Source organism: Thamnophis sirtalis, unplaced genomic scaffold (assembly GCF_051295495.1).
Source record: "Thamnophis sirtalis isolate CommonGarterSnake01/CBP01778 unplaced genomic scaffold, rThaSir2_p1.2 scaffold_4, whole genome shotgun sequence".
NCBI lineage: Eukaryota > Metazoa > Chordata > Lepidosauria > Squamata > Natricidae > Thamnophis > Thamnophis sirtalis.
The window spans coordinates 30801619-30829283 of record NW_028261384.1 but is presented as its reverse complement, the minus strand read 5'-3'; the positions used below and the strand labels follow the sequence as shown (position 1 = coordinate 30829283).

The following is a 27665-nucleotide window of genomic DNA, read 5'->3' as shown; positions in this document are numbered from 1 at the left end:
AGATAAATCAAACACAGTGTATATTTAAAAATAAAAATCCAAAATTCACTTACCAACAAGCCTAATTACATTAAGTGTAGTGTTGGTTAAAATTGGGGCATTCACCTTGTTGAGGCAATAATCTGATCTCTTCCTGGTCCTCAGAGTTTCTCGAGAAACACTAGATTAAGGATATTAATTGTTAAATACACAGATATCCAGGAAAATGCTCAAAAGTATCAGAAAAATAAATATTCTTTCATTTTATGTCAGCAAACAGTATTATATATTTTCCGTATCTATATTCTATATCAGAGCTGCCAAACCTGCGGCCCACAGGCCAGATGCGTCATGCCACAGCCACACACGGTTTAGTGAAGGGGGAAAAAGTCATGATACATCACATGACGCTGCTGTAATGACACAAATTTGACATTCCTGTTCTATATTTCGTTGTATTTAAGTACAATAACAATAAAGATTCTAGTTATATCAAACTAGCAACCTGTGACTATATTGGAAACAGCTTATGCATCTTGCGTATTAAAAAAACCTTAAATCAGAGACATCTAATAAATACTGTGTTGAAAAAGTGTGGGTTTGTGTGTGGGCGGGGGGGGGGGGGGAAGGGAGGAAGGTAAAAGAAAAACCAAAGAAATATTTTTTTTCTCTAACACATTTCAGAAATTCATTTATTTTTTTCTTCCTTGTTTGGTTGGGGTTTTTTTTCCCTTTCCTTTTTTAATGTATTTCTACTTCAGTTTAACCAAACAGTAGATATTAAAGTTTGTTCGAGTTTAAAATTTTAGTTATTATTTTAAGTTTAGTCTTTATTCTTTTAGGTATGTAACTTTCTTAAGAGTAGTTAAATGAAATGTAATATATTAGTTTTGCTTTCAGTATTATCATTTATATTATTACTTGAACTACCTGTATAATTAATTGTACTGGGTTAAAAATTTAATACAATTCTTACAATATAAAATGAAGTTGAAAATAATGTGTTTGTATTTTAATATATTTTCATTGCTTTTGTTCTGACATCTTGGAAATTTAATTTCAATCATTTAATTTTATTAAACATGAGAAAATTATAATACCTTGCCTACTTGCATTTTATTTCATATTCAAATGAAAACAATTGCTGGAGTAACATAGCAATTCCTTAAAACTGCTTTTAGGATCTATTCATTGTCATCCTCTTTCACTTTACTCTTTGGATTATAAAATGCAGCAGGTAACAATTTAATTTTATAGGGAATTTATAGTGTTTTATTATTCTGTATAATAAGTATTGTTAGGACTAGAAAGAACAGGCTTATTGGTTTTCACAATAAAGGTTGTGTATTGACCCTGAGTACAAATCAATAATGCCTTACAATTAAATTTCACTAATTTTGAAAACAAGGAGTGTTACAAGAAAACAAATCTTTACACGGGGGGCATTTAGTGTTACAGATGCTTAAAAAGTTAGGTAGCTTCTTTCCAATTAGAGGATTTCTTTCTCTCTCCACTGAAGATATACCTAATGTCAAAGTCAAGACATTTTAGCTGCCTAAGACAACACAGCATGTGCTCACCGTCATTAGAAGTCAAGGACCTCAGGGCCCAAATTTTTTTACAATAGTGTTGTGATTTACAATAGTGTTGTGATGGCCATTAGTTTTAACAATCCTAAACCAGAAGTCTGCCTAACTTCTTTCTACCTAACCAGCACTGATTTCAAAACGTTAATCAGACTGGCTTGGATTTGATTTGTGAGATCACAGAAAATCACAGGCTTGCAACTCAAAATACATCCCAGAAAATGGCAATAGCTTATTGTTGCCAAGAAAACCACACGGATGTGTCCATAATCTCAACAGGGGAACTGAGCGCAATTCAAAAAGAGGCTTTAAGGTCATGGAGAATAGGTGATCATAATTAATAACCTTGATATATTATCTCCTGAATCGAAGGCAGCATTTCTTAAATAGAATAGTCTTCACCTAGTGATAACAATTGAAACCGACAACTCAGCACCATGGTCACTAAGTGGAAAATCATGTTAGCCCAATGAGCTTACTCTCTCACTGCAGTCGTTAAGAGAAACATCACATGACCACACCTTAGAAGTTTACTTCTGTTTTCTCTAAATTGCTTGTCACAAGTCAGTTGTGAAGCAGAGAAATGGTGATCATGTGATTGAAGGACTCTGAAACAGTCAGAAATATGAAGTTTGATTGTACAGCTTAATCTTTTTTAACACACTGTAATTTAGAACAGTCCCTAGACAAGGCAGAAGCAAGGACTACCTTGAAATACTATTTGAGGAATAATGGTATGAGACAGGGGTGTCAAACTGGCAGCCTGATGGCCGGATGCTTCATGCGCAGGCCATGCCCACACTGGCTTTGCAAAAACAAAATATGTTGTGATATGATCGAGTTTGACACCTGTGGTATACAGGTATCATACTCCTGTCCATGCTTGTGAACTGTAGGAAATATTTACTTGATCATTACGTGTCATAAAATTCTAGGCAAGTGAAATATTTGACCATTTAGCAGGGATTTTCAATTACTCTGGCAAATGACCCAAAATATCTTAAACAGGCTCAGCACGCTGGGCTTCTCAGTTGGAAAGGTAACAGCCCAGGTTCAAGCCTCATGCATTAGGAGAAAAAAAATGTCCTTCCTTTTGGAATGTTAGTAATGTTGAAGGGATTAACAAATTCTCAAGAATAGAACAAATTGTAAAATATGTATGCTCAAAGTACCTTTTTACTGGAGCATCTCCAGTCTGTTCATCAACATAGTCCCGTTTCAGTTCTTCAGGAACATCACTGTCACTATCATATTCTTGATAAGCGCTCTTTTCTTGTTCATCCGATTCATACTATCAAGAACAAATCAGAAGTGTTTTTAGTTTCTTTTTTTTAAATTATTATTTAAAAAAATTATTTTTGTTACATAAACAACACATGCCCACACTAGTGGGAGAAAAAAATCAAAACACAAAAAAGACAAAAAACAGAAAACAAGGCAGGGACAAAAAAAAAAAAAGAACACAGGTATATATTATAAAAAAGTATATCAGCTGGTTACAACATGTTTTTGTGCATCTCTTCCATTAATTCATATTAATTCAAATATCTTAACTCAAATGTTTACCATATTGACATCATCATACCTCCACTTTTAGTTGACTACAGTTGTTTAAACATCTTTCATCCTTAACTATGCCAAAGATTTAATCCATAACCACATGCTAGCATTTCATTTACTTGTTTATAAAATCCTCCATTAACATCAAATCCTCATATCCTGTTTTAGCTGAACATCCATAATATTTAATACCAAAAATTCCATCCTCCATGTATATAGTTTATTATCATTCTCCTTTCTTTATGTAATTATATCGTATATCATAACATTTTCCCCATATTAGTTAACATTTAACTGTATATAGTTTTATTTTATTTTTTAATAGTGATGATTATTGTGATTAATAACCTTTGTATATGGTCCAAAAATATTTCTAACCTTCTCATATCCAATTATTATTTATCATATCAACTTCACATTATATACATTACTATTATTATCAATTATTATTCAACTATGTCTATTACAAATAAAATTAATTAGGTTTAGCTAATTTTGAATTGTATTCTTCCATCTATCAGCCTGTGTCTCTCCAATAACAAAACCTCCTTAATCCTGTTGCCATTCGTGGCTCAAGTTCTCCAAACGTCTTTATGAGCAAGTCCAAACAAGAAGATCTTTGCACCTTTTTGCTTAAGGTGCCTCTCATATAATGTCGTTGTCCTACATTTATTGCACTTTTCAGCTTGTCTTTAATTCTCAGTGGTGGTATCAAAAGCTTTGCAAATGATATTTCATAAAGTATAAATTCTTTAATGCTTCTCATTCCTCCTACGCTCTGTCTTTCAAAGTAAAACTTCTGCGCAGCTGCCCCCCCCCCTTCAAACGTTCCATCTTTTTCTCCCTCAGAGGTAAACCAGATGCCCGGAATGTCAGCAAATTGAAAATCTTCATCTCTGACATCCTTCATTTGTATTTCAGGGACATTTAAACATTCAACATTTTCACTTTTTTCTTCATATTTTGATGTTAAAACAGCAAATAATCCAGCTTTCTTTCAAATCTGTCGTACGTGTCAGATAGCTTTTGTAGTGCAGAAAAAATCATTTGAAATGAATCATTTGAAACTTGAACAGACGCCATATTTGTATGCAGTTAGTATTTTCCCTTTAGAGGTTTTAAGGTATTTGCAAGTAAAAACAAGCTGGGAGCTGTACAATCTTATCTGATCTTAGACCAACCCAGCCAAGCAATAAAAGTGTCAAGTTGTAGGGAGCCAAATTATAGTAAATTGGTTTACAGCCCACTTACAGAGAGTCAGAGATGATGTTGAAGTAATCTTTCCTTTGTCCATGTAAGTAGCATTTAAAACATTTAAAAAGTAGGGTAACCACCGTCCATAAACCCATAAAGAGATCCAATTCGCCACTAGATTCTTCTGTTCTTTGGTTTCAATTAGCTTAAATTTTTATGCGGACCGTGTCTCTCTGAGTAATAAAATCACCTTACCAGCTGGAAACACTCACGCCATTCTTAGGGGCAACCTGCAGTTCGGTTAGCTTATGGCTAATCCAGAAGTCATTGGCAAAGGAGGTTAAATTCCAAGCCCCAAGGGACTTTGCGAACGTCTCTGGGGTCACTGGATCTCCTCCAACCTTTCACTGTCTCTCCGGGACAGCTTGGGTTCAAAAATGAACTGTCCAATTCCTTCGGAATAGAGGAATTTCAGGAATAGCCTGAAAATCTGTCTTCTCACGGCTAAGCCCCGCCTTCTTCCAGAAGTGTTTTTAGTTTCTTTGTGACAATCCAGAATCTCATTAAACTTTCAGTGGCCCTTAGAATATAAATGTATATACAGAGCAATACAAATTATAGCATCTTATTTTACTGTTTTCCATTATTTCACAGCATTGAATTTATTTGATTTTTAAGAAAATGTATTCTAATTCAGCCAGAATATCCTGTCAATTTTTTTTAGAAATTTCAGAAAGAAATAAAGATTGATTAAAAAATCATTTTCTTATTTTCACTCCCACAAATCTGGCTTCTACAACTTGTTTTAATCAGCATTAAATATTATCTTAGGAGAAACTTTCTATTGCCATCCAAAGTGCAAGAGAAAACAGAATTGGACTTGCAAACATTGTAATCAGCATTTTATTTTAACATCTTTTGAATGCTGAATGTGAGCTTTCAGTAGTGAGAAAAACAATGGATGATGAGCAAAAAGGAAAAAGAGCCAAGGGAAGTTCTCACATCCAATATGCATTTGAAACTTGGATCTAAAGAAAATGAGGTAATAATTTGTCAAAAATTATGATTTAACAAAAATGCATGTTTCCAAATAAATGAAATCCAAATGTAAGATTGATGAAACATATATTGTAAAGCTAATAACTATCCAATTAAGTTTAAGAAAAATATGCACATTCATTTTTCCATTTTTATAATTCTTTGCAGAACATTGTTTATTGCAAAAACTAGAAGTCAAAAGATTGCCCGTTGCAAACTTCTTCTATCACTCTGAGGATGAACTCATTTTAATTATTTTAAATTGGGAAGTAGCCATGTAAGCTATAATAAATGCAAAAGGTATGTAAAATAGCACCATTCAACTATAAACAATCTAAAGCCTGGTTATACAAAAACACATTACTGTATGAAACAGATGCAATTAATGGACCTTCTAGTGATTTGTTGTTTTGATCTCATATTAAACAAAAGAAAGGTTAACTACAAATATGAATTTGAATTTTATTATCCAAAAATTATAGGAGCACAAAAACAAGTTTATACAATTATTAATTTGTTAAAGTTCTCAACAGTTTGGAAGGATCATATATAAAGTAGGCATGATTTCACTCTTGGTAGTTCTGCTGTTTTATTTCAACAAACAAACAGGAAGTATAGTTGATCAAATGGTTCAGACACTGGGTTGGAGGTTAGCAAACAGTGTGCAAGACCAGAATGCTGCCATGGGAAGGGATGAGTTCCTGTTTTTTATGCCAGTTGGGACATGAAAGGACCCCCCCTATTGGGTGTCCCCGGGCAACAGTGATGTCACCATCTAATTCTTTGAACTCATAAGAGCCTTGATGCTTCTGATACAAGTATGATGTGACTTCAGCAAACTTAAGAGTTTTTTACAAATCATATTAAGTGAACAATTTGCTGTGACATAAGGTAGCTTAAATTTCAAGAGTTAGAACTACAATTTTCCTCAACTATGAAGGCTGGAAATTTTGAACTTATAGTTCAAACATATCTGGAGCGTACAGAGAAGACTGGCATAAGCTAACCACAAGTCCACTGTAGTAATGGGTGCATATACTTGTGTGATAAAATGTATGTGTACATACACGTAAAACAAAACAAAAAAAGCAAATTCAGATCCAGCAATTAAAGAATTGTATCAAGTGAGGGCAGATAATTTTAAATATTTAGTTACATAAATAAATTGGGGCGTTGGTTCTTACCTGATACGCCCCTTCTCTGGGCAGGTGGAGATAGCGGTCATGCATGGGTTAATGAACTGAGTCTACCAAAGTGATGTCATCGGCTCTGCGGGGCATGCTCCCGCTTTTCCTGACGCAGGAGATTAGTAGACTGCTGTGTGTGACCAATCGCTTTCTCTCCGGACTCAACCAAAAATGCTCACTGTATGGTAGGCCAGAATGCTAGGGTGGGGATGACCGCTGTCTCACCTGCCCAAAGAAGGGGTGTATCAGGTAAGAATCAATGCCCCATTCTCCTACGTTGGTGGAGACAGCGGTCATGCATGGGACCTACCAAAACTGGCGTGTCCCTGGGAGGGCATGAGACTGGCCTAGGAGCTGGAGGACGGAAGGACCTGTTGGAGCACTCGCCATCCAAAGGCTGCATCAGCTGATGCATACCTATCTATCTTGTAATGTCTGATAAGGGAATTAGGGGTAGCCCAGGTCGCTGCCTTACAGATCTCCTCCACCAAGGCCTGTCACGCCCATGCCGCTGATGTGGCTGCACTGCACATAGAATGAGTTGTGGAGGAGGGAGATGATGCACGATGTAAGTTTGCGCAATGGCTGATTTGATTCAACGTGGAATCATGGAAGGAGAAGTTTTTAGGCCCTTGTTGGTCGGATGAAAGGACACAAAGAGGGCTTTGCTGCGTCTGAAGGCAGCCATCTTGGTGATGTAAGTTTTAAGGGCATGCCTGATGTCTAGTTTGTGCCATTTGCGCTCCACACTGTGAGATGGAGCCGGGCAGAAATTTGGAAGGATGAGATCCAGAAAACGATGGAATGCTGAATTCACCTTCGGAACAAAGGTGAGGTCAATGTGGAGAACAACACGGTCTGGGTGGAAGACACACAGGTCGGCCTAGATGGAGAGGGCCGCCAACTCTGACACCCTCCGTGCTGATGTTATGGCCAACAGGAAGGCAGTCTTGAGAGTGAGGTGGTGCAGAGTTGCTGCCCTGAGGGGCTCAAAGGGCGGTTCTGTAAAGAAGTCGAGGACCTTGGTCAGATCCCAAGAGCAGAATCGGTGCATGACAGGAGGACAGATATTGGATGCCCCTTTAAGGAACCTGCGGACGTGAGGATGCGAGGGGCTCATCTAGGTGGAGGGAGAGAACTGAGGAGAGGGCTGCCACCTGCCGCCGCAAGGTATTCGGAGAAAGTCCCTTATCAAGACCCTGCTGCAAGGATTCAAAAAGCTGGGGTACTGCAGCTTTTAATGGGTCTTCCCCTTGCCCCAGGCACCACGTTACGAAAGTCTGCCATGTAGATTCGTATATCCTATTCGTAGCTGGGCAGTGTGAGGCTTGAATGGTATGGATCACAGTCTCGGAAAGGTTATCTGCCTTCAGGACCGCCTGCTCAGCCTCCAAGCAGTTAGGCGTAGCCAGTGAGATCTGGGTGGTAAATGGAGCCATGATGAAGGAGGGACGGAATCATTGGCAGGGGCCATTGAGGTTCCACTGAAAGATTGATCAGCTCCGCATACCATGGTCGGCGCGGCCAATTGGGGGGACCGGGATGAGCTTGGCCTCTTCCTCCAGCATTTTCCAAATCACTCTCTGTATCAGGGGGAAGGGCGGGAAGGAGACCGTGAGGCCACCTGCACCTGAGAGCGTCTGTCCCTTCCGTGCCTGGTGTTGTGTATCGAGACAGGTACCTGGGCATCTGTTTGTTGGCAGATGTTGCGAAGCGGTCCAAGGCTGGAGTCCCATACCTGGCTGACAGCTGATGAAATATGTGGCGATTCAAGCTCCACTCTGCTGGGTCGATTGTTGTGTGGCTCAGCCAGTCTGGTGCGGTGTTGTCTGACCCCGAGATGGGTTCGGCACGTAGGGAGAGAAGGTTGGCTTCTGCCCAGGTGCCTAGTTGAAAGGCAGATTCCATGAGAGAGACAGCTCTCGTTCCCCCCTGGCGGTTGACATGCGCCTTGGCCGTGGTGTTGTCCATCCAGATCAACACATGTGAGTGTTGGAGAAAAGGCTGGAAGTGAAGGAGAGATAGATGGATGGCCCTCAAGTCTAGCCAATTCATACTGTGTGATAGGTCTGAATTGGACCAAAGACCCTGCGCTACTTGTTCCTCCAAGTGAGCTCCCCAGCCCGTGAGGCTTGCGTCTGTTGTTACCACAAGACGTGGATGGTCCCTGAAAAGAGAGCCCTGAGCTATGGCTGGAGAGATCCACAATTCCAGGGATGACAAGACTTCCGGGGTCAGGAGGACCTTCACTGAGGAATAGCTGCTGTTGGTCTTCTGGAACGGCAGAAGAAACTACTGGAGGCAGCAGCTGTGAAGCCGTGCCCAAGGGACGATAAAGAAACAGGAGACCATCTTCTCCAGCAGTTGAGACAGCTGGAGAAGAGGAACCCGCTGCCTCCTCCGTACCTCTCTGGCTAACTCCCTGAGACTGCTCTGGCAGTCCTGGGACAGGAAGATTTTCCCCTGGGATGAATCTACGAGGGTTCCCAGGTGCACCAGGCAAGGAGTGGGGATGGTGACTCTTCTCCTGATTGAAGGGTGTCCTGGAGATCTCTGAGGGCCTGGGGTACGTGACCTGGACAACAAGAGGATATAGCATAAGATCCGGATGGGCCTGGCCCGCAGATGTGCGGCTACGACTGACAGAAGTTTTGTGAAAACCCTTGGGGCTTGGGGCTGAGGACAGCCCGAAGGGAAGGGCCCGATATTGGAAATGGAGGCCCACATGGACAAAGAGGAGAAACCTCCTGCGCCATTTGTGGATGGGCACGTGGAGGTAAGCCTCTGTCAAGTCTACTGATGTGAGGAGATCGTGTCTGCGAATACTCTCTAGAATTGATAGGAGAGAGTGCATCTTGAATCTCCTGTATTTGACGAATTGAATTAAAAATTTTAGATCAAAAATTGCCCTCCAGCCCCCGGAAGACTTTGGCACGATAAAAAGATGAGAGTAAAACCCCCGTCTCTCCTGGCCTGGAGGCACAGACTGAATGGCCCAAATCTGGAGAAGATGGTGAATGGCCTGTTCTACCAGGAGCCTTTTTTGAGGGTCCCTGGAGATAGGACATGGGACAAAGTGGTTCGGAGGGCTGGAGCGTAAGCCCAGGAGAAGGCCGAATCTGAATGTGGACCTGACCCACACGTCATTGGTGATGTCGTCCCAACGATCCACGAAGGCCGTTAGACGCCCCCTATTGGGAGATCCTCCAGGCAGTCACTTCTGCCTCTTAAAGGAACAATTGGAATTGTCCTTGAAGGGCTTTCTGGGCTGGAATCTCTGATTGTTCCTGCCTGATCTATAGGAGAAGGATGGGGCCTGTCTAGGAGGGGCCTGTCGCTGGGGACGGGAGTTGGAAGTGCTACCCTCCTGGCCATGAAAGGACTGCCTACAGTAAAAGGATTGGTTCTGACCTTCCTGCTTTTTAGTGGCTGGTTGCAGAATCTTCCTCTTATCTTTGGACTCCACCAGAAGGAATTGTAATGGAGGACCAAAGAGAAGGGATGCAGAGTAGGCAGAGGGTGCAAGCCTCCACTTGGCCCGCGCTTCCGCTTGCCACTGCCTCAACCAGATAAGCCAGCAGGTAGAGATGGAGGAGGCAATGGCTTTGGAGGCAAAACATGCCGCGTCCTGTGAGGCATCTGCAGTGTATTCTAGGGCGGCCTTAATCTTATTGATGTCCCTGCGAGCCCTAGAATCCCTGGCTGGAAGGCGAGCCTGAAGCTGTCTCAGCCACAGAAGAGCGGATTGACTAAAGAAGGAAGCTGAGGTGCCCGCCCTAACAGCCCAAGCTGAGGCCTGGTGACCCTTGACCAGAGTTTGCTCTATTCTCTTGTCCTCCAGACGTAGGGCTTCCTCCGGAGCTGCTGAGGCCGCATTGGGAGAGGAGAGGGCAATTACCGGCAAATCAATAGAAGGTACCTTTAAGGCCTTGGCAAGGTCAGGAGCGACGTTGTACAGACGCTTGTCCGAAGCATTGGGATGGGTTACTGTACCTGGAGATGTCCACTGATTGACAATGTCCATGAAGAACCGTGGTGAAGGGATCACCTCTTTTTCCACCGTAGGCTAGATGAAGAGCGGATCAGTGGTGTCAGTCTTGTCTGCTTCTGCATTCTGGGATGCTTTTGGGGCTGGGATGCCTGCAATTTTCTTTGCCTTAAACAGGAGAGAATGAAAGACAGCTGGTTTAAACAAACCAACGAAGGGAGGAGGGTCGGGTGGAAGACCCTCATCCTCTGAGAGGTCTGAGTCTCTTGCCGGGCACTCCTCTTCCCCGAAGACCGACTGTTGGTTAGAAGTGCCAGGTAGTTCATGTGACAAGGAAGCCGAGAGATCACCATCCCTGCGCCTGGAACTAGAAGAAGAGATAGACCTGCGAGAAGCAGAACGGTTAGAAGACCTGTGTTTAAGCAATACCACGCTCAATGGCCTCGGAAATCATGTCCGCCATGCCTGGTGAATAAGAACGGCGTCGGCGTGAAGACTAAGAAATATTTCCCTGGTAAAGGGATCCTCATCAGGAGTGATACTCCTGTCACAATCCGAATCATCCCCACTGTTGGCCAATATAACTGTGCCTCTAGCGTCCTTGGGCTGCAAGATGGATGCAGCAGGAGAGAGGTCATCCTCTGAATCAGAAGAAAATTCAGGGGAAGGACTAGAATGAACAGGTCTCTGGGCCTGGCGTATCGGAGGTTCAGCATGCTTAGTCTTGGACCCGGCCTTCTTAGCTGGAGCCTGAGGGACCCTGTCTTCCTTCCTAGGGGCTGATTCCTGCACTTCCCCCTGAACATGCCTTAGATCCATGTGAGGAGGCTCGGTGTTTTCAGCAGGAGCAAGCCTGCGCCTGCGACCCCTAGGGACAGGGGGCTCGGTATCAGGGGCAGAGGCCAAGGGCAGAGGAGGTAATTGAGGCTCCGGAGGGGAAGAGGAGCCATAGCCGTTACTCACAGTTAGTTTGTTGCTTCAAAATGCGTGCCAGAACTTTTCGCACCAATTTCAACGGCCACTGAGGCTGCAGAGTCTATGGGCCGAAGCCACAAGGTAGCTGAGGCCTTGTGGTGAGCGTGCAGTAAGGTTGTGGAGGCTCACTGCTGTCCTTGGAGCGACAAACTGTGCAGCTCAGGAGCTGGAGAGGCGTTCCCCAGCTGCCGGCGAATTCTTCGGCTCTAATTAGGCTCCCGCTGTATCTGGAAGCTCCTGTAGGCAGCGGCGGCGATTAACAGCGAAAGCGGCAAGGCATCAACCTGAGAGTCCCCTGCTGAGAGGATTAGGGCTTCCCTCGGCTATTTCAGCAAGCTCTGCTGAAATCCGATTCGGCAGAAAGCCCGAAGGCTTTTAGAGGCTAACCTCCATGAGGCACGGCAAAAGTTCTCTAGCCCAGAGGCTTTAGAGAGTTTAACAGGAGCCCAGACTGGAATATCAGTTTAAAGAAACAATTTGCAAGCGAATTTAGAGAAAGTCAATTAAAAAGCCAATCAATCAATCAATTTTAACCAATTAATCTAGGAGAGAGCGATTTAACACAGCCAGTTCAATCGAACTGAGTCTGAAAAAGAGGGAGCATGCCCCGGAGAGCTGATGACATCACTTTGGTAGACTCAGTTCTACTGACTGAGTTAACCCATGCATGACCACTGTCTCCATCAACTTAGGAGAAAGTACTATTCACTGAAGCTACAGCCCACTCCAAATCAGCACTCATTAGATGGACAGGTAACATAAAATAAAAAGTATCAAAATATTCCTAAAACAAGAGTAATTTAGTTCTCGGAGTAAAACATCAATTCTTTTAATTTATTATGCCCAAGATTTCTGACTAATTCCAAATGGGCAGCTTTGCATCTTAATAGTTATTTTTTAAACAATATAACTTTTAAAATCTAAAGAAATAGTAAATGTTCTCTCATTATTGTTACCAGCTGTAAATGTCCAATTATTTCCCTTTCATTCTGTATGAAGTGAGCCATCTCTTTCGATGATATATATGGGAGAAGTGTTTGTCAGATGTCTGAGCAATTTAACATTCTGTCTGGCAAATGAATTCAGTTCTTAATAGTAAGGATACCACTATTTGATCTTATGACAGCATCAATTGCCCATATGCCTAACCAATTACAATAGACATAGAAAGTCTCCAAAACCCCAATTAAAATGCCAAGTTTTTGAGATGTAAAAATATTAGATCAAGATAAATCACATCCAAAGTCTTTGTATTTTTAGTTTAATATATAAGCTATACAATGCAATGAGAATGTCCAAACAAACTTCAAATCACCCTTTGATTCCTAATTATTTTGTCATACTTCTTTTGAATATCAATGTTTGATATTCTATGCATTACAATTTGCAGGATTATTTCTTTTTACTTACCCCATTAGAAGCCAACACATCTTCTGTCTCATCATCCTTGTTGTTGGCTTGGATTTCAAAGGGGTTTCCTCCATTACGATATTGCTCAAAAAGAGTTAAATCTCCTTCTGTTTCTAATGCAGGCTGCTTGCTTGGTGACACAGTAGGGGAACGTGATTGTCCCATGAATTTAAATTCCTATAACCATCAACAGAAGATTATTTATACACTGGTTGTGAAGTCTAAATATTTATCAACATTATTACATGTTGATACAACACTTTCTGGACAAATCCTGCAATATTAACTTTTTAGATAGTAATGCTTTCAATTCCTGCATTTTTAAAAACTCCATATTTAATGGTTATTTGAATGCCTGTATAATTTTAACAGCTCTGTCAAATTCCTTCACAGGATATATAATACATCTTAGAACTAAAAAGCTTTTTAAACAGAGTTTAATTAATGCATTGCGCTGAATTATGCAAATAGAAATTTAACATGTGTACAACTATGAGAATTGAAATGCACTTAGCTATTGAAATAATAAAAATAATTAAATATATAAAAGATTGTCAAAACAGAGCTCAGAAAAGTTGCCAAAACTGCTTTTGGATGTATCAATATGCAGCCTGTAAACCCTAAGCTGACAGTGAAAAAGATCTGTATTCCCAGAAGGGATGCCTCATGGGCTCTCCTTCATTCATGGAGTCCGACAGTATTTTCAGAGCTGTTGAAAGTTAGAGCTATCAATAGCTAGGAACAGCTGGCAATTCCATATTTCCCTTAAGCAGAAGATGCAACTAGTTTGTTAATGCTAAACATGATTTGGGCTTGGTGAGTTCCACAAACTTTCTCTTAACTATTTTGGTGAGAATTTAGAGATCCATAGAAACCATTATAGTGATGCCTGAAAAGTTAATGAGTGGTGATATACCGTATTTTTTGGAGTATAAGATGCACCGGAGTATAAGACGCACCAAGATTTTGAAGAGGTAAATTTTTAAAAGGTTTTTGCCCTCCCCAGCTCCCAGGAGCTCTCTACAGGCATTCCAAACCATCTGCACCCTCCATTTTTGTGGAAAATGGACCATGCAGAGAGTTTGGGAGGCCTGCAAAGTGCTCCTAGGGAGGGCAAAAATGCGACATGTGGGGCTTGATCTTCTTAAAGAGTAAGGCTTTTATCTATCTCAAATCCACTTTTCTCTACCCCTCCCATGGCAGGGCAGGAATAAACAGCTTTTCTCCACATTTTATTGTTTTTCCCCTTGCCTCGGACTGGCGGTGATGGTGAGCCTCTTGGCCCAAGGAGCGGCAGTTGGCTCACTTCTTCTCTTCAGCTAGGAGCGAAAGACATGTGGGGGCTGCTGAATGGCTGCTATTGTGCTTGGCTGGGAACGGCCCATTGGATGAGAAGGGGTGGGGATAGATTCCATTTGGATTAAAGGTTCCTCGTGGCAGCGCAAGATGGAAAGGAAACTTTGGAATGCGGCAGCTGCCAGGCTCCAGGAATACGGCGCTCCTGTATTCCGAAGTTCCCTTTTCATCCCGCGCTTCTTCTATTAGCCAAAATCCTGACGATGCAAATAGCAATTTTCCGGAGAGAAAATGGAGATCAAGGGTCCAGAGAAAAGTTCGTGCAGAGAAGATTGGTTCTCTTCCCTTGCTCCACCTCCCCCCCCCCGCCCAAGTCTCTCTGGATCTGTTATGCAGTGCTTATTGCTACTGCTGCTATTGTGCCCAGCTACCGTATCTCTTTGCTGCATGACAGATCCGACACACACACACACACACGATCTGTCGGGCAGCAAAGAGATACGGTAGCTGGGTGCAATAGCAATAAGCAGATCCTGAGAGACTGGGGAGATGGGGAGTGGAGGAAGGGAAGGGAAGAGGAACAATCTCTCTACAAAGGCTTTTATCAGAACGCTAGATTGGAAAGTTAAAAACTTGAAATGGAATACAATCAAGCTTGATTCAAAGGCTTTGGCTCCAGAGATCACTGTGCTGCCACCCGAAAATGCTATTACCGCAATCTCTGCCACCTGCAACAGCCTGAGACAGGGCAGGTAAAACGGGCACTGCAGAGATCGTGGTACCAGCATTTTGGGTGGCAACTCAGCGACCTCAGGAACCAAAGCCTTTGAATCAAGCTTGATTGTACCTCATTCCAGGTTTTTAACTTCCCATCTAGCATTCTGATAAGTCTTTCTAGAGAGATTGTTCCTCTTCCCTTCCCTTCCTTCCCCCACCCTCCCACCCAATCTCTCCGGACCAAATCAAACTTAATTGTACCCCATTTCAAGTTTTTAACTTCCCAATCTAGCGTTCTGAGAAATCTACCATCTCTGAGGCACCTTTCGTTTGTAGAAGGAGGAGGGCGGCTTAAAGCAGCATCTCCTTAAACCAAAGCCTTTGAGTAACTATTAAAGAAAGGCGTGCTTTTCGGGTGGCAGTTAGCAGGTTCCAAGCTCGGCTTTCTTTCCCAGTTACTCAAAGTCTTTGGTATACTCTGCCCTCACCCTCCTCCTCTTCCTGCAAGTGAAAGGTACCTCAGAGATTCGGCGGGTAGCTCAGGGGAGACAATCTCTGAGGCACCTTTCACTTGCAGGAGGAGGAGGGCGAGGGCAGAGTATATCAATGACTTCACTCCCCAGCAATGTGAGGAGCCGCTGCCAATGCTGCCGCTGCCTGAGTCCTCCCAGGAGCCTAGCTGAGTGGGAGTCCCAAAAGCGAAATGTCTCTCCTTTCCAGCCATCACAATCTCTGCAGCGTCCGCTTCATCATACAGCCCCGGTGGCTACATTCGGAGTATAAGATGCACCCAGATTTTCACCCTCTTTTTTGGAGTAAAAAGGTGTCTTATACTCCGAAAAATACGGTATGTTATATAATATTTCAGTAACACTATGTAGCAGCCTTGATCAAAGCAGCTATCATCTTTCCTGTGTTTGAAATGGTCTGGACTTACATGAAGTTGCAATATGCTGAAACTTGATTTAACAGGACAAAGTTCCCAAGTTTCATTCTCTAAGAACATTCGCAGTTCTTCAAGACGAGTTCTGAAATAAATAATTAGTGTCAGAGAAAGCCATATAGCTTATTTTAGAAAAAATAGCAAAGAAGAAGCAAAGTCTTCACCAGAGACGGCTGGTTATACATGATAGGGGAAAGATGGATGGAGGTTGGTTGGTTCTGTTTTCACTAGGATCATTCGATGAAACTAAGCTATAGTAATTTAGATTAAAAAATAAATAGCTTCATAATGCACATAACATTATTATTCTAACTTCCCAACTAGAAGTAGAGTCTTTGAATAACAGTTATCAGGAAACAAAATGGGAGCAATACTTGATTAGCCTTTTCACCTCTTCTGGTTGGCTTTCCTTATGGTATTTTCCCAACAAGTAAATTTAAGATTTTCTAAAAACTATGATCCTTACTCCCAAAAAGAAATACAACATTTTTCCACTGACTAGAAGACAGCTAAAGCACAATTACAGATATATAACTAATGTATGTTATCACTCTTAGCATAAAAACAATTAGCAACAGTAAAAAGTTTGGAAAAGCACTATAATGAAGAATAATTATATGATTGTTTATTAACTTAAATGACTTTTTTTATTTATGAAAATTTATATAGTGACCCAAGTGACTCTCAGTGACTCCAGGTAGCTTACAAAAACATTTGCTGAGTTATTTCTTCTTGAGATTGCTCACCAAGCTAAAACATAGAGTTAAAACAGTTTTCAAAATATCCAGCAAATAATGTAATTTTCTTTTACCATTTCCCTTTAGAAACTATAAAAACTGAATAGTTTTGCTGAACAAAATCTGAATAGATATATGCCAAGAGACTCAGATCAACCAGCAGCCTAACAACCAGAAATAGTAATGTGAATGAATTTTTTAAAGTTTAAAGTGAAAGTCAGTTTGGTTTTCTGGTTAAAAGCATCAGATTAGAAACAAGGAAATCATGATTTCAAGCTGTCTTAGGCACAAAGCCAACTGTGTAACTTTGGAACAGTCACTGTCTCTTCATGACAAACTACTTCCAAAAATTTTGCCATGAAAACTGCAGAGATTTGTCCAACAGTCATTATTAAGCTTGACCTGAAGGCCTGTGCACAAATTTTAGAGTGAAACGTGGGATTAATTATCCAGTAGTTTAGCACTCTTCATTGCTAGAAAGATACTTTTTTTTAATAACAAGAGCAGTCTACATTGTGGTTCTTTTATTTTTGACTTAGCCTAATGTACAAATGGAATTAGGGATTAGGCTATATTCTGTACAATATTGAAATTATGTAGGAATATATTTAAATTAGCAGTCAAATAATCAGAAGTTGCTACTCAAAGTCTGAGATTTAATTTCTGCCATCTATAAGGATGGGAAAAAGCTTGGCAAGAATTCCTGACAGAATTCCCAAGATAATTCCTGGCTACTACTAGCCAGATTTGGCAATACTGGTCCAGACAAATAAAGACCTATATTAATAGACGTCAGTTCTCATATCTCTTCATTATGGAAAAAAAGACTTTCTTTTTTAGAGAAAATTTTATGTTAATTTACACATTTAAAATTAAGCATTCACTTTGCTTCTTATTATTATATGGACACCACATAATGTGGGATGCATGAGTATGTGCTTTATAATTTGTCCACTATATTAAGTATTAAATTTCCACAACTGAAAAAATTGTAAAACTTACCTGTGATAATTCTTGAAATAATTAACACTTTGTTTTCTAATGGAATCTTGCAACACTTCTGACTTGCTGCCACAAAATTCTTCTCCAACCTGCACCAGCCTAGTAAAAATAATACCCCCATTAAACATTCACTATAGTATGTAATTGTAAATATTTTTAAAACTCTTGTCTTTTATGAGTCTCTAATCTCTGCAAATCTAGAAGTTTTGAAATGGCTTTGCCAAAAGGTTTTCTAATTAAAGGCATATTGCAAAATATTGCAATATTAACTTGCCTACAACAGCAGCATAGATAAAACTTAATTTAGTGAGAACCTGAATCTGATTTGAATAAGACATTTATCTCTAAATATGGAAGAACCTCATTTATAAATCCTAAAAATCAGAACATTTGGGCTCACAATGATCTTCTTGGATCATTCATCAATAGTGGACAAAAATGACAAAGTTGCTAATAGTTTCAATGCTTGATTAGTGCAGTACAAAAATTATAACTAATTGAATTGATGGCTGCAGAGATGGTAAATTGTGTTTTTGGGAGATATCACATCACTTCAAAGTGGAAACAGTTGAATCTATCACCAATTGTTTTCCAAGCCAATTCATTACAACATATAAAGCTTTATATCTCTTGGATCCAAATTACTAGCAGAATCATCTATGCCTGTGTATGTCTTCAACATAAGATATCCAAAGGGAAATTTTTTGCAGACCTACAGTGCATGTAGAGACTTTTCTATGGAGCAACTGGGAACGGAAGCTGGTTCCTATTCATTAGTTAACTTTTTTCAGAAATGTTCATAATTTATAAAAGGTGCTTTGGTCTCATTTTCTACATTTTTACTGCATGAAAATATAGGAAACTTACCTAAGGTAGTGTATCAAATTTATCTGAATAAATTTATCCTCCTTGCAGGCTAAGGGATTGTAGGAGAGCACCAATATGGAGAAAGTTAAACTACAATATAACTAAGAGCTTCGGGAGATTGGCCTATTAATAGCCAAATGGGCTAAGTAATTAACAGTAATTATATACCTATACAGTATTATATACAGAACCTTGTCAACCTATTCTGCATAATTGTTTGATAACATTTCCTTAAAATAGATGCTATCCAAATTACCTGCTAATAATATCCAGTACAAATATGAAGTCATCATATTTGAAGTTAGACATATCGGTGCCCAGCAAATAGATCTTCACTTTCAATTGGACATCCTATTTAAAACAAAAAGTCTGAAATACTATAGAAACAATAATTTGCTATTTTAACTATTTATAATTAAACAATCACAAAGCATAAAAAAGGGAAAATCTTATTTGCTCATTGTTTGCTCATCAGCTGAAATTCATCAAAGATCCCCCAAAGAGTTGCAGGATAGTTGTTTATTTAAACTCAGTTTTAAAATTAAAATTAATGTTAACACAGTTTATTGTCTGTCCCTTGCTGGTTTGTTGAGAAGCACCCAATCTGGCAGGGAGGGATCAAACATGGAATCACTGTACAATCTCAAAAGTGTATAGACAGAACATATTTTTGTTTTATTTATTAAATTTATATGCTATCCCTCTTCCTGCTAAGCCTACTCTGGGTGGCTATTAATACTACAGTTAGCTTGAACTCTGCATGTGCGGATCTTGTTCACATCTCACATTACTGTTATATTTTATTCAGAAATTCTTTTTTTTTTAATTTAAAAGTAGGATCGATAACACTGTGGAAATTCAACTTGATTATAGCAGTTTAGGACTATTCCTCAGATACTAAATACATATTTACAACCAACTGTTAGTACAAGCACAGATAGATTAAAAAAAAAACAGATGGTTGAATAAAAAGTAATGCCTTTAATGTTATAAATCATCTAAAAATCATAGAACAGATGCAGTAGAAGATCTTGTGTGTTTTTTTAGCATCTGTTCCTCCACTTTAGTTGGGGAAAGTTGCTAAGAGAAAAGGCTGTGTTGCTAAGTATTCTGCAGTGAATACTTATAAGTGTACTCTAAGCAATGCAGTGACTATATTTTTTTACTACCAAAGGAGTTTCTCTAAATGGAATTCACCACCAGATACTGATTGTTCATGGTGATGGCTGTGTTGACACAAGTAGTGTGCATTGCTGAATCAAACAACAGAAAAAAATGGTAAACTAGGAAGAGCTATTTGTGGATCAAGAATTAAGCAGATGACCTATGACACCAAACAACTAGTTTCATGTGAGAAAGATTGACGAACTGTTTAAAGACAATAAATGAATCATTGAAGGGAAATTGCTGTCAAGATTGGCATTTCACAGGAATGGGTTTTTGTACTTCAACAATGGAAGAAGCTATAAGATATGTCCTTTAAATTGATGATAGCAGGATGAAAGTTTCAAGAGCTGTAATTTGCTAGCAACTGTTATCAGACTAAAAAAATGAAGTTGGGGATTTTTTTTCACAGCAGCATGATGGTCAACAAAATTTAGGGTCATCAGCATGATCTAGAAAGAAGGCCTCAGTCTTAGAATTTCAAGACTGCAAAAACTAAAGATTCAAAACCCAAGATTTGGAAAGAAAACTCATGATTATAGTCTTTGGAGATGTTATTCACATCAATTTCCTTGAATCTGGCACATAACTCAGGAGCACTGCACTGCAACAATTAAAATTTCAAAACAGCATTAAGCAGAATGTGGATGCATAAGATAAAAATGTTGCTGCAGTATGACAGTGCTAAGACTCACTCTTCCTTCTTTCACAAAGAATCCAGTATGAAACAAGATAAATCAATAAAATTAATCACCTTGCACTTAATACAAAAACTTGAATAAGATACAGCGTAAAACAAAGCCCTTCAACTGATACTCATTCCCCAGGGAACATCTGTAATTTTAAGATAAATAAATAATCTTTTTTTCCACTTTTTAAGCATGTCATTTAAAATCATGCACAGAAATTGATCTTATTTTGATGGATCAAATTTCAAACAAACCTGCCATATTCGTGAAAGGCCATGCTCCAATTTTTTTTTCACGTAGCTGCGGTCAAAATTGGTCTCCTCAGTATCCAGGATGTTATTTCCATCTAAAATATAATTTAACAGTAATTTCAGGCATCAGAAATGAGGAGAAAATTGAGTTTTACAAAAAAAGGAAAGATTTCAGGCATTGTTGATTCATTTTATTTCTTTTGAATCTTCAACATCTTCAAATAGAAATTAAACGCTATAAACAAAGTCTTGTGTTTTATAACATAGGACAGAGAATCTATGAGTAGATACAAGTAGAAAATATCTCACATTGTCTTTGACTAATCTGCTGGCTGGGATTGATGAGTCCTGATGATAAAGAGTCCAATTACATGTAACAATAAAATAGCTCTGTTTTAAAGAGCCTAGAGATTTGTTCTAATATGCTACTGAATGTAGCCCAATGCTCACTGCCACATTGATGCCTCACTGCATCACTAAAAAAATTATCAGTCAATCACACAGATCTAATCTGATAAGGTATGTAATAGAGATGTCCCCAAAACCAAAGATTCTGTCAAACTGACAAAATGTACCAAAGCAGCAGAGCCTGCATAACAAGAGCATGATGCTCATTTAATCATTTGTCCTCGTCTCACTCATAGAGTAAAATACTTTACTCTGTTCAACAAAAATAAGTCCATAATAAATGTGTTCTAGACTTCAGCCTTACAGTATATGTGAGACCTGAGATACAACACATTTTCAAGCTAAGGATCACATTTAGCCAATGAATAGCTTAATAGAAACAAAAAAGGAGTGGGTGCAACCAGGACAATTAATTAAACTAAGTATAGCTAATCTCGTCTCTCTTCCAGGAATTTATATGTACATAGCACCTCCCCCTTTAACTTCACCGCTGCAAAGACTTAAGTAAACTGCTCTGAGAGAAAATGAACTGGCTCAAAGTCTTCCAATGAGTTTTATAGAAGAGGGTAGATCTGAAGGTTCTAATATTTATATTACATTTTTGAGTTCGTGAAACCATTACTTTCAGAGTAGAAGGAGATTCTGGGACCAAAGTTGTGTATATTTTGCACTAGGCAAGCATGCTAAATATAATTAAGCCCTTAAATCTATGACCAAATAAAAGTTAATGGCTTCTAGCAAACAAATGTTTAGATGTGAAAAAGAAAATGCTAATTAAACACAAAAGATGCTGAATATAAAATACAACAACCATTTGGTACATGTTCCTTAAACTAAGACACGCAGCTTCCCACTGAAACAATGGACACACATTGACTATGTTATTCAAACAGATCAGATGGGCTCCATTCCAATTTTTATGCTTGGAAACTGAAAATAGAAGAGGCATTTCCTACCAGAAGATGGAGACTCCCCATGGTCATATTTTTCATGCCAATCCATTGTCCGATAATAACTCAGCATGACCTCCCATAGAGCTTTGCACAAATCAGCAAGGCATGGAATGTAACTGTCTGATGTAATGTGCTGTGCAATACACAAAACAGGTCTATGAAAGTATCTTGCTTTCTTAATTCAAAAATAATGCCAAATAGGCATAAAAGTTAACTATTAGCACAAAACAATTAAAAATGACTGTTTAACTTGTACATTTTAATCTTGCATTTTGTATTTTAAATTTTATGTCACTTAGTATGTCTTAATTTTAACTGTAATGCTGACAACACAAATAAATAAACATTAAAACTGATAAGCTACATATATACTTCTGTAATTTAATAATACATATGTCTGTTTCCTACAGATGGAAAGTTAATAATTTCTTCTTAAGAGGATACCCAACCTCCTCACTTTAAAAAAAAAAAAACATGAACATTTATCTCTTGTTCATCAGTTTCAAGTTATAATGGATTGTCCCAAAAGTACTTTTTCAAGAGGCAAACTTTCTGGTTTTTCTTTGAAGACGTTTTTGAAGAGCTGAAGAAGCTTCTTGGATGAGAAGTGAAACATCTTCAAAGAAAAATCTGAAAATTCCATTGCCTCTTGAAAAAGTAGCTTTGGGACATGCCTGAAAATCTTCTAAAATGGATTGCATTTTTTTTTAAAAAAAACCTATTCTTTTTCAATAAAAACAGACCATTTTCCATTTAATATAAAATATTTGTAACTCTTGTACTTACAAAGTGATATAAATTTTCCCCAAAACATTCAAGAATTGTTGATAGTGCAATAATTAGCAGGCTTTAAATGCACTATTAGTCTGAAAAGTCAACAGGCGCTAGCACTTAAAATCTGAATTTTTCCTACCTTGTCAATTAGTTCATTTAAATTAAGAACATAAGTGTTTTCTTTTAAAGAAAAATATATGTTTTAAATCTCCAAACAAGCTAGGTACAATATATACAATTTTCCCCAGGTTTTAAAAATAAATGCTGTTAAGAATTAATTAATTGAATTAATTCAATTCCTAAAATAGTCACTTCCCATTAAATCTGATGATTGTGCTTAATTAAGTGAAGAATCCTAAGATCCATATGCAAACACTTCTATAAAATTTAAAGACTTTCGGGTATTAAACGTCCCAATGCTTTTTTGGGGAATTTATTTTTTTCAGCTTCCCAGGCTAGCCTATTGTCTAGGGAATTCTTGGAAAACTCCATCCAAGTACTTCATTAAGTAGTTCTACCCTGTAAAACTGCCTCCTCCAAGAAATTCTGATGGCCTTGACTTTACCAGCATTCTTATTTTTCTGTCAGGCAGCGAGGCCAGGATATTAGTTGAGAGTGTAAAATAAATACATGGTTTCTTATGTTTTGCTATGGCCCTTATCACTTTATATTGCATTGGCATTGCATTGTTTTGCACTATTTTACTCCATTTTGCTCTACTTTGTGTTTTCTATATTGCTAGCTGCTCAGTCGTTAGTTCAGAGTTTATAAATTTATAAATAAATATGCTTTTTAATTTTCCATATCCATCTTATCCTACTTTATCTTTATGACACTCTTTTATCCCAAATTAATTATGGACTTAATTTTAAAAGATTGCTTTACATTTATAACATATGATTTCATCCTAAATTAAATATGGACTTAATTTTAAAAGGTTGTTTTTGTAAATAGGTAGGCATATCAGCATATACAAACATTAAATGTTCAAAACCACTGTAGAACTACATACTGTGCAAAGATCCTTGTATTGAAGCTTCTGAAATTTGGTGTCGGTGTTTCCTGCACACAATTCAACATACCCTAGAACAACCTGGAATACTGTATTGTGAATGGCTTGAGTAAAGTGCATATGTAGTTGGTCCATGGCTGTCTGGATAGAGATGAAGAGGATTTAAAGACATCATATAATCATTCAGTTGCCTAATTCTATTTGGACACTCTGCAACTCCAACAAAGTGAACTTATCTATATATCTATAGCTCAGAATTAAACTATGAAATCCTTGGCACTTTCTGAATTTGGTTTGTTTGCAGGTGTTTTATTACCCACCTAAGTAACAATAGCATAAGTAGTCAAACAATCAGGTAGGAAACAATACATTAATCAAGGAATCACTAAGCAGGAAACCATATTGCCACCAAAACTGGTAGGGTAAAATACTGTATATAAATAGGGAGCAAATCTTGAGAACTCATTCAGACCAATATTACCAAATTGCACAATGAAACATCTGCAAACAAAGAAACAAGCTCAGACAGCACCATAGCAATAGCAATAGGACTTACCGTATTTTTCAGAGTATAAAATGCATCTTTTTCCCTCAAAAAAGAGGCTGAAAATCTGGGTGCGTAAAAACGGGCCGTTTTTTGCTCAATTTTGCCCCCTACCCTAGCCCCCAGGAGCACTCTATAAGCCTCCTAAAGGCTATGCATGCCCTCTTTTTTTGACAAAAAACGGGCCTCTTTTTTTTGCAAAAAACTGGCTGTTTTTTGCTCATTTTTGGCCCACCCTACCCCCAGGAGCACTCTACAAGCCTCCTAAATAGGCTATTTATGCCCTTTTTAAAAAGGGGGCCCGTTTTCAAGAAAAACAGGCCATTTTTGGGAGGTCTGCAGAGTGCAAAAACTTTTTTTTTAATTTGCCTCTTCAAAATTTTGGTGTGTCTTATACTCTGAAAAATATGGTATATACTGCTTTACAGAACTTTACAGCCCCCTCTAAGCGGGTTTACAGAGTCAACATATTGCCCCGAACAATTTGGGTCCTCATTTTACCCACCTCAGAAGGATGGAAGGCTGAGTCAACCTTGAGCCTGGTGAGATCTGAACTGCTAAATTACAGGCAGCCAGCAGGCTGAAGTAGCTTGCAGTATGCACTCTAACCACTGCACCACCGAGGCTCTTCCAACATGGACTTCAAAGCACACTTTCCAATCCATTATAGCAAATTTGATCATCTGTATCTCTTTATACTTAAATGAAAATTGAAGGTCAAGGGTTTCCTTGTTTCTTTTCCTAGGTTTTCCTTCCCAGAAGTGACTAATAATGATATTCCCAAAATCAGAATAAGAGTCGTATTTTGCTCCCACCTCAATATAATTAGATCTCAAAATACTTTTTTTCATTCATGAATAATATCAGAAATTAAGAACTGAGTGTTTCCCAGTCAAAAGTGTATTTTCCCCCTCCAGAGAAATGTATAATTGAAAGCTAAAATAGAGATGAATCATGAAAGAACACCCTATTGAAATAAGGGGAACAAATATATTTTGCTCTTCTCACATTGACATTCTGAGACTATGCTTTAATTATTTATGATTCTAAACTATTTCTCCAGGGAGCAGTAAATGCAAAATTAGTTCTTTTAAAAAGAAATATGCACATGATTTAAAATTGATTTTGAGTGCCATGAATGAACATTCTAATAAGGCTTCTCATTTCCAAGACTCAATTTTCCTTCAGCTGTGCTCTGTCATGTTCTCTCTCTCTCTCTTTCTCTCTCTCTTCTCTCTCCCCTCTCATAGTCCTTGACTTATGGCAACAATTGAGTCCAAAATTTCTATGGTTTAACAAGACAGTTATTAAGTGAGCTATCTTCCAATTAAATGAATCATGCAGTTGTTAAGAGAATCTGGCTTCCCCATTGACTTTGCTTGTCAGAAGTCAGCTGTGAATTTTACAAATGGTGATCATTCAATAGTAGGATGTTGTAACAGACATACATGCAGGTTGCCAAGTGCCTGAATTTTGATCACATGACCATGGGTATGCTGCATGGTCACAAGTGTGAAACCGTCCTAAGAAAGGCTAACCCACTGCATATCAGGATGCAATTTGAACAAGAGAATACTAACCTGTGTTTTTCCAAGTAGCCTGTATGCCTGTTGCACCTTAGTATAATGGTTTATGTCAAAGTTCTTGCATATTTTAGAAAGTGCAACATCTAACTGCTCCTGTAAAGTAACAATCATTTAGCATTTAGTAAAAGATAGCATGGGGGAAAAAAACCCTACAATTCAAATACATTTGATGCATTTGTTCACAATAAAACAAAATGCCTTCAAAAAAAAGTTTTGAGAATCTTATTTTTGGAATATTGAGTAGACAGAAATCAACTAAATGATCTATGGAAATTATTACTTCCTCGTAAGATTTACAGCTTTAGTGTTTAATTAAAATGCAAGTATGGGTTATGATAAAGGCATGTTAATTATGTAGGTTGTGGAGAAATTGGATATGGAGGCGTCTTCCATTTTCTCAAAACTCTAATTATAATAGAAGTAGGATTACTGTACACAATGAATCTAAACTGTGTGTAAAATCCTGGCGGACAGTACATACCAATAATGAAATGATGAAAGTCTTTGCTAAAATATGGTGACAACTACCAAGCTAGCAGGCTTTTAATTGTAATTTAGCAAATTTCTGAATCTTAAAGCTATTAATTCAAATGCCTATACTACAGGTTATCTTTAGTTCAAAGTCAGCATAAGGAACAATAGTAGGAAAAGAGCTATTGAACTTGCATCCTGCATCTGATTAAATTCCGTGGGAACAGAATGTTCGAATAGATAGGATTTCAGTCTGATCTATCATGATGAAAATACTTTTATCATTTAATGGGCAAAACTACTTACACTCATCTAAACTCACCTCAATTTGCTCCAAGGTGTCCTGTAGTTTTGAATTCAATTCACTGCAAAACAAAAGACAACCATTAGAAGTTATAATGTTTTCAAATTTCAGAAGTTATATTTTTTTTTCAAATTAAGATGAATATTAGTGTCGTTTCAGAAACCTTTTAAGGTCATTCTTCTAAAATATTATGCACAATACATTTTACACCAAAACATCCGATAACCAGATAATTATTTTATACTTTGGTGTAGAAACAATGTAATTTGCATAAACCAAACAATAAAATGGGAAGTCCACTCAATAATTTTCAAAATTCAGGAATCTCGTAGCATTGATAAGGATCTACTATAGCAGGTGACAGCATCTAATCTAAATTAGCTCATTCCAGAAAGGCTAAGGAGAGTTACACTTATTTAAATGAGAGACCATCAGAAACCAGGGTTGCAGACTAGACTGGAAAGTTGAAAAAATAAATTGGAAAAGACAATGACCCCCATATACCTGCGGGTAAAAAGACTACATGGATTTGTCTAGAGACATAGATGTTAAAATGAATTCAAAGAATTCTTTCTCCTTCTGAACTGAGATCCATCAAAAGTTAAATAACTTTTTGATGTAGAGGAGCATAGAAATGTTGTGGTCCACTGGTGGCCTGTAGAGCTGGCAGCAGAGTCAGACAGTGAGGACATTTTGACATTTTTTTTTTGACATTTTATTAAGATTTATAGGCCGCCCTTCTCCCTGAGGGGACTCAGGGCGGCTTACAATCACAGGGAAGGGGGTGCAATACCAGAAAACAAACAATAAGTGGACAAAATAAAATAATAAAACACAACTTGCATTCCACAGTCAACACTCGGGCGGGTAAATTGGGAACCTATCCCCAGGCCTGCTGGGAGAGCCAGATCTTAAGGGCTGTGCGGAAGGTCTGGATGGTGGTGAGGGTACGAATCTCGACGGGGAGATCGTTCCACAAGGTCGGAGCTGCAACAGAAAAGGCTCTCCTCCGTGTAGTCGCCAGTCGACA

General features: G+C 38.7%; 1 protein-coding gene across 2 annotated transcripts in view; it reads right to left on the bottom strand.

The window, feature by feature from the left end:
- Positions 1 to 27665, bottom strand: part of VPS50 (VPS50 subunit of EARP/GARPII complex) — an 80532-nt gene that overhangs the window by 32484 nt on the left and 20383 nt on the right. For both annotated transcript variants that reach the window (XM_014070137.2, XM_087712709.1), the window contains exons 10-20: positions 26654 to 26696; positions 25855 to 25953; positions 23731 to 23871; positions 21948 to 22077; positions 20587 to 20678; positions 18736 to 18830; positions 17613 to 17711; positions 15868 to 15958; positions 12918 to 13094; positions 2738 to 2856; positions 54 to 160 (exon numbers count right to left, since the gene is read on the bottom strand). In XM_014070137.2, the coding sequence (XP_013925612.2) occupies positions 54 to 160; positions 2738 to 2856; positions 12918 to 13094; positions 15868 to 15958; positions 17613 to 17711; positions 18736 to 18830; positions 20587 to 20678; positions 21948 to 22077; positions 23731 to 23871; positions 25855 to 25953; positions 26654 to 26696 (1193 nt within the window). The remainder of the gene's footprint in view (positions 1 to 53; positions 161 to 2737; positions 2857 to 12917; positions 13095 to 15867; positions 15959 to 17612; positions 17712 to 18735; positions 18831 to 20586; positions 20679 to 21947; positions 22078 to 23730; positions 23872 to 25854; positions 25954 to 26653; positions 26697 to 27665) is intronic.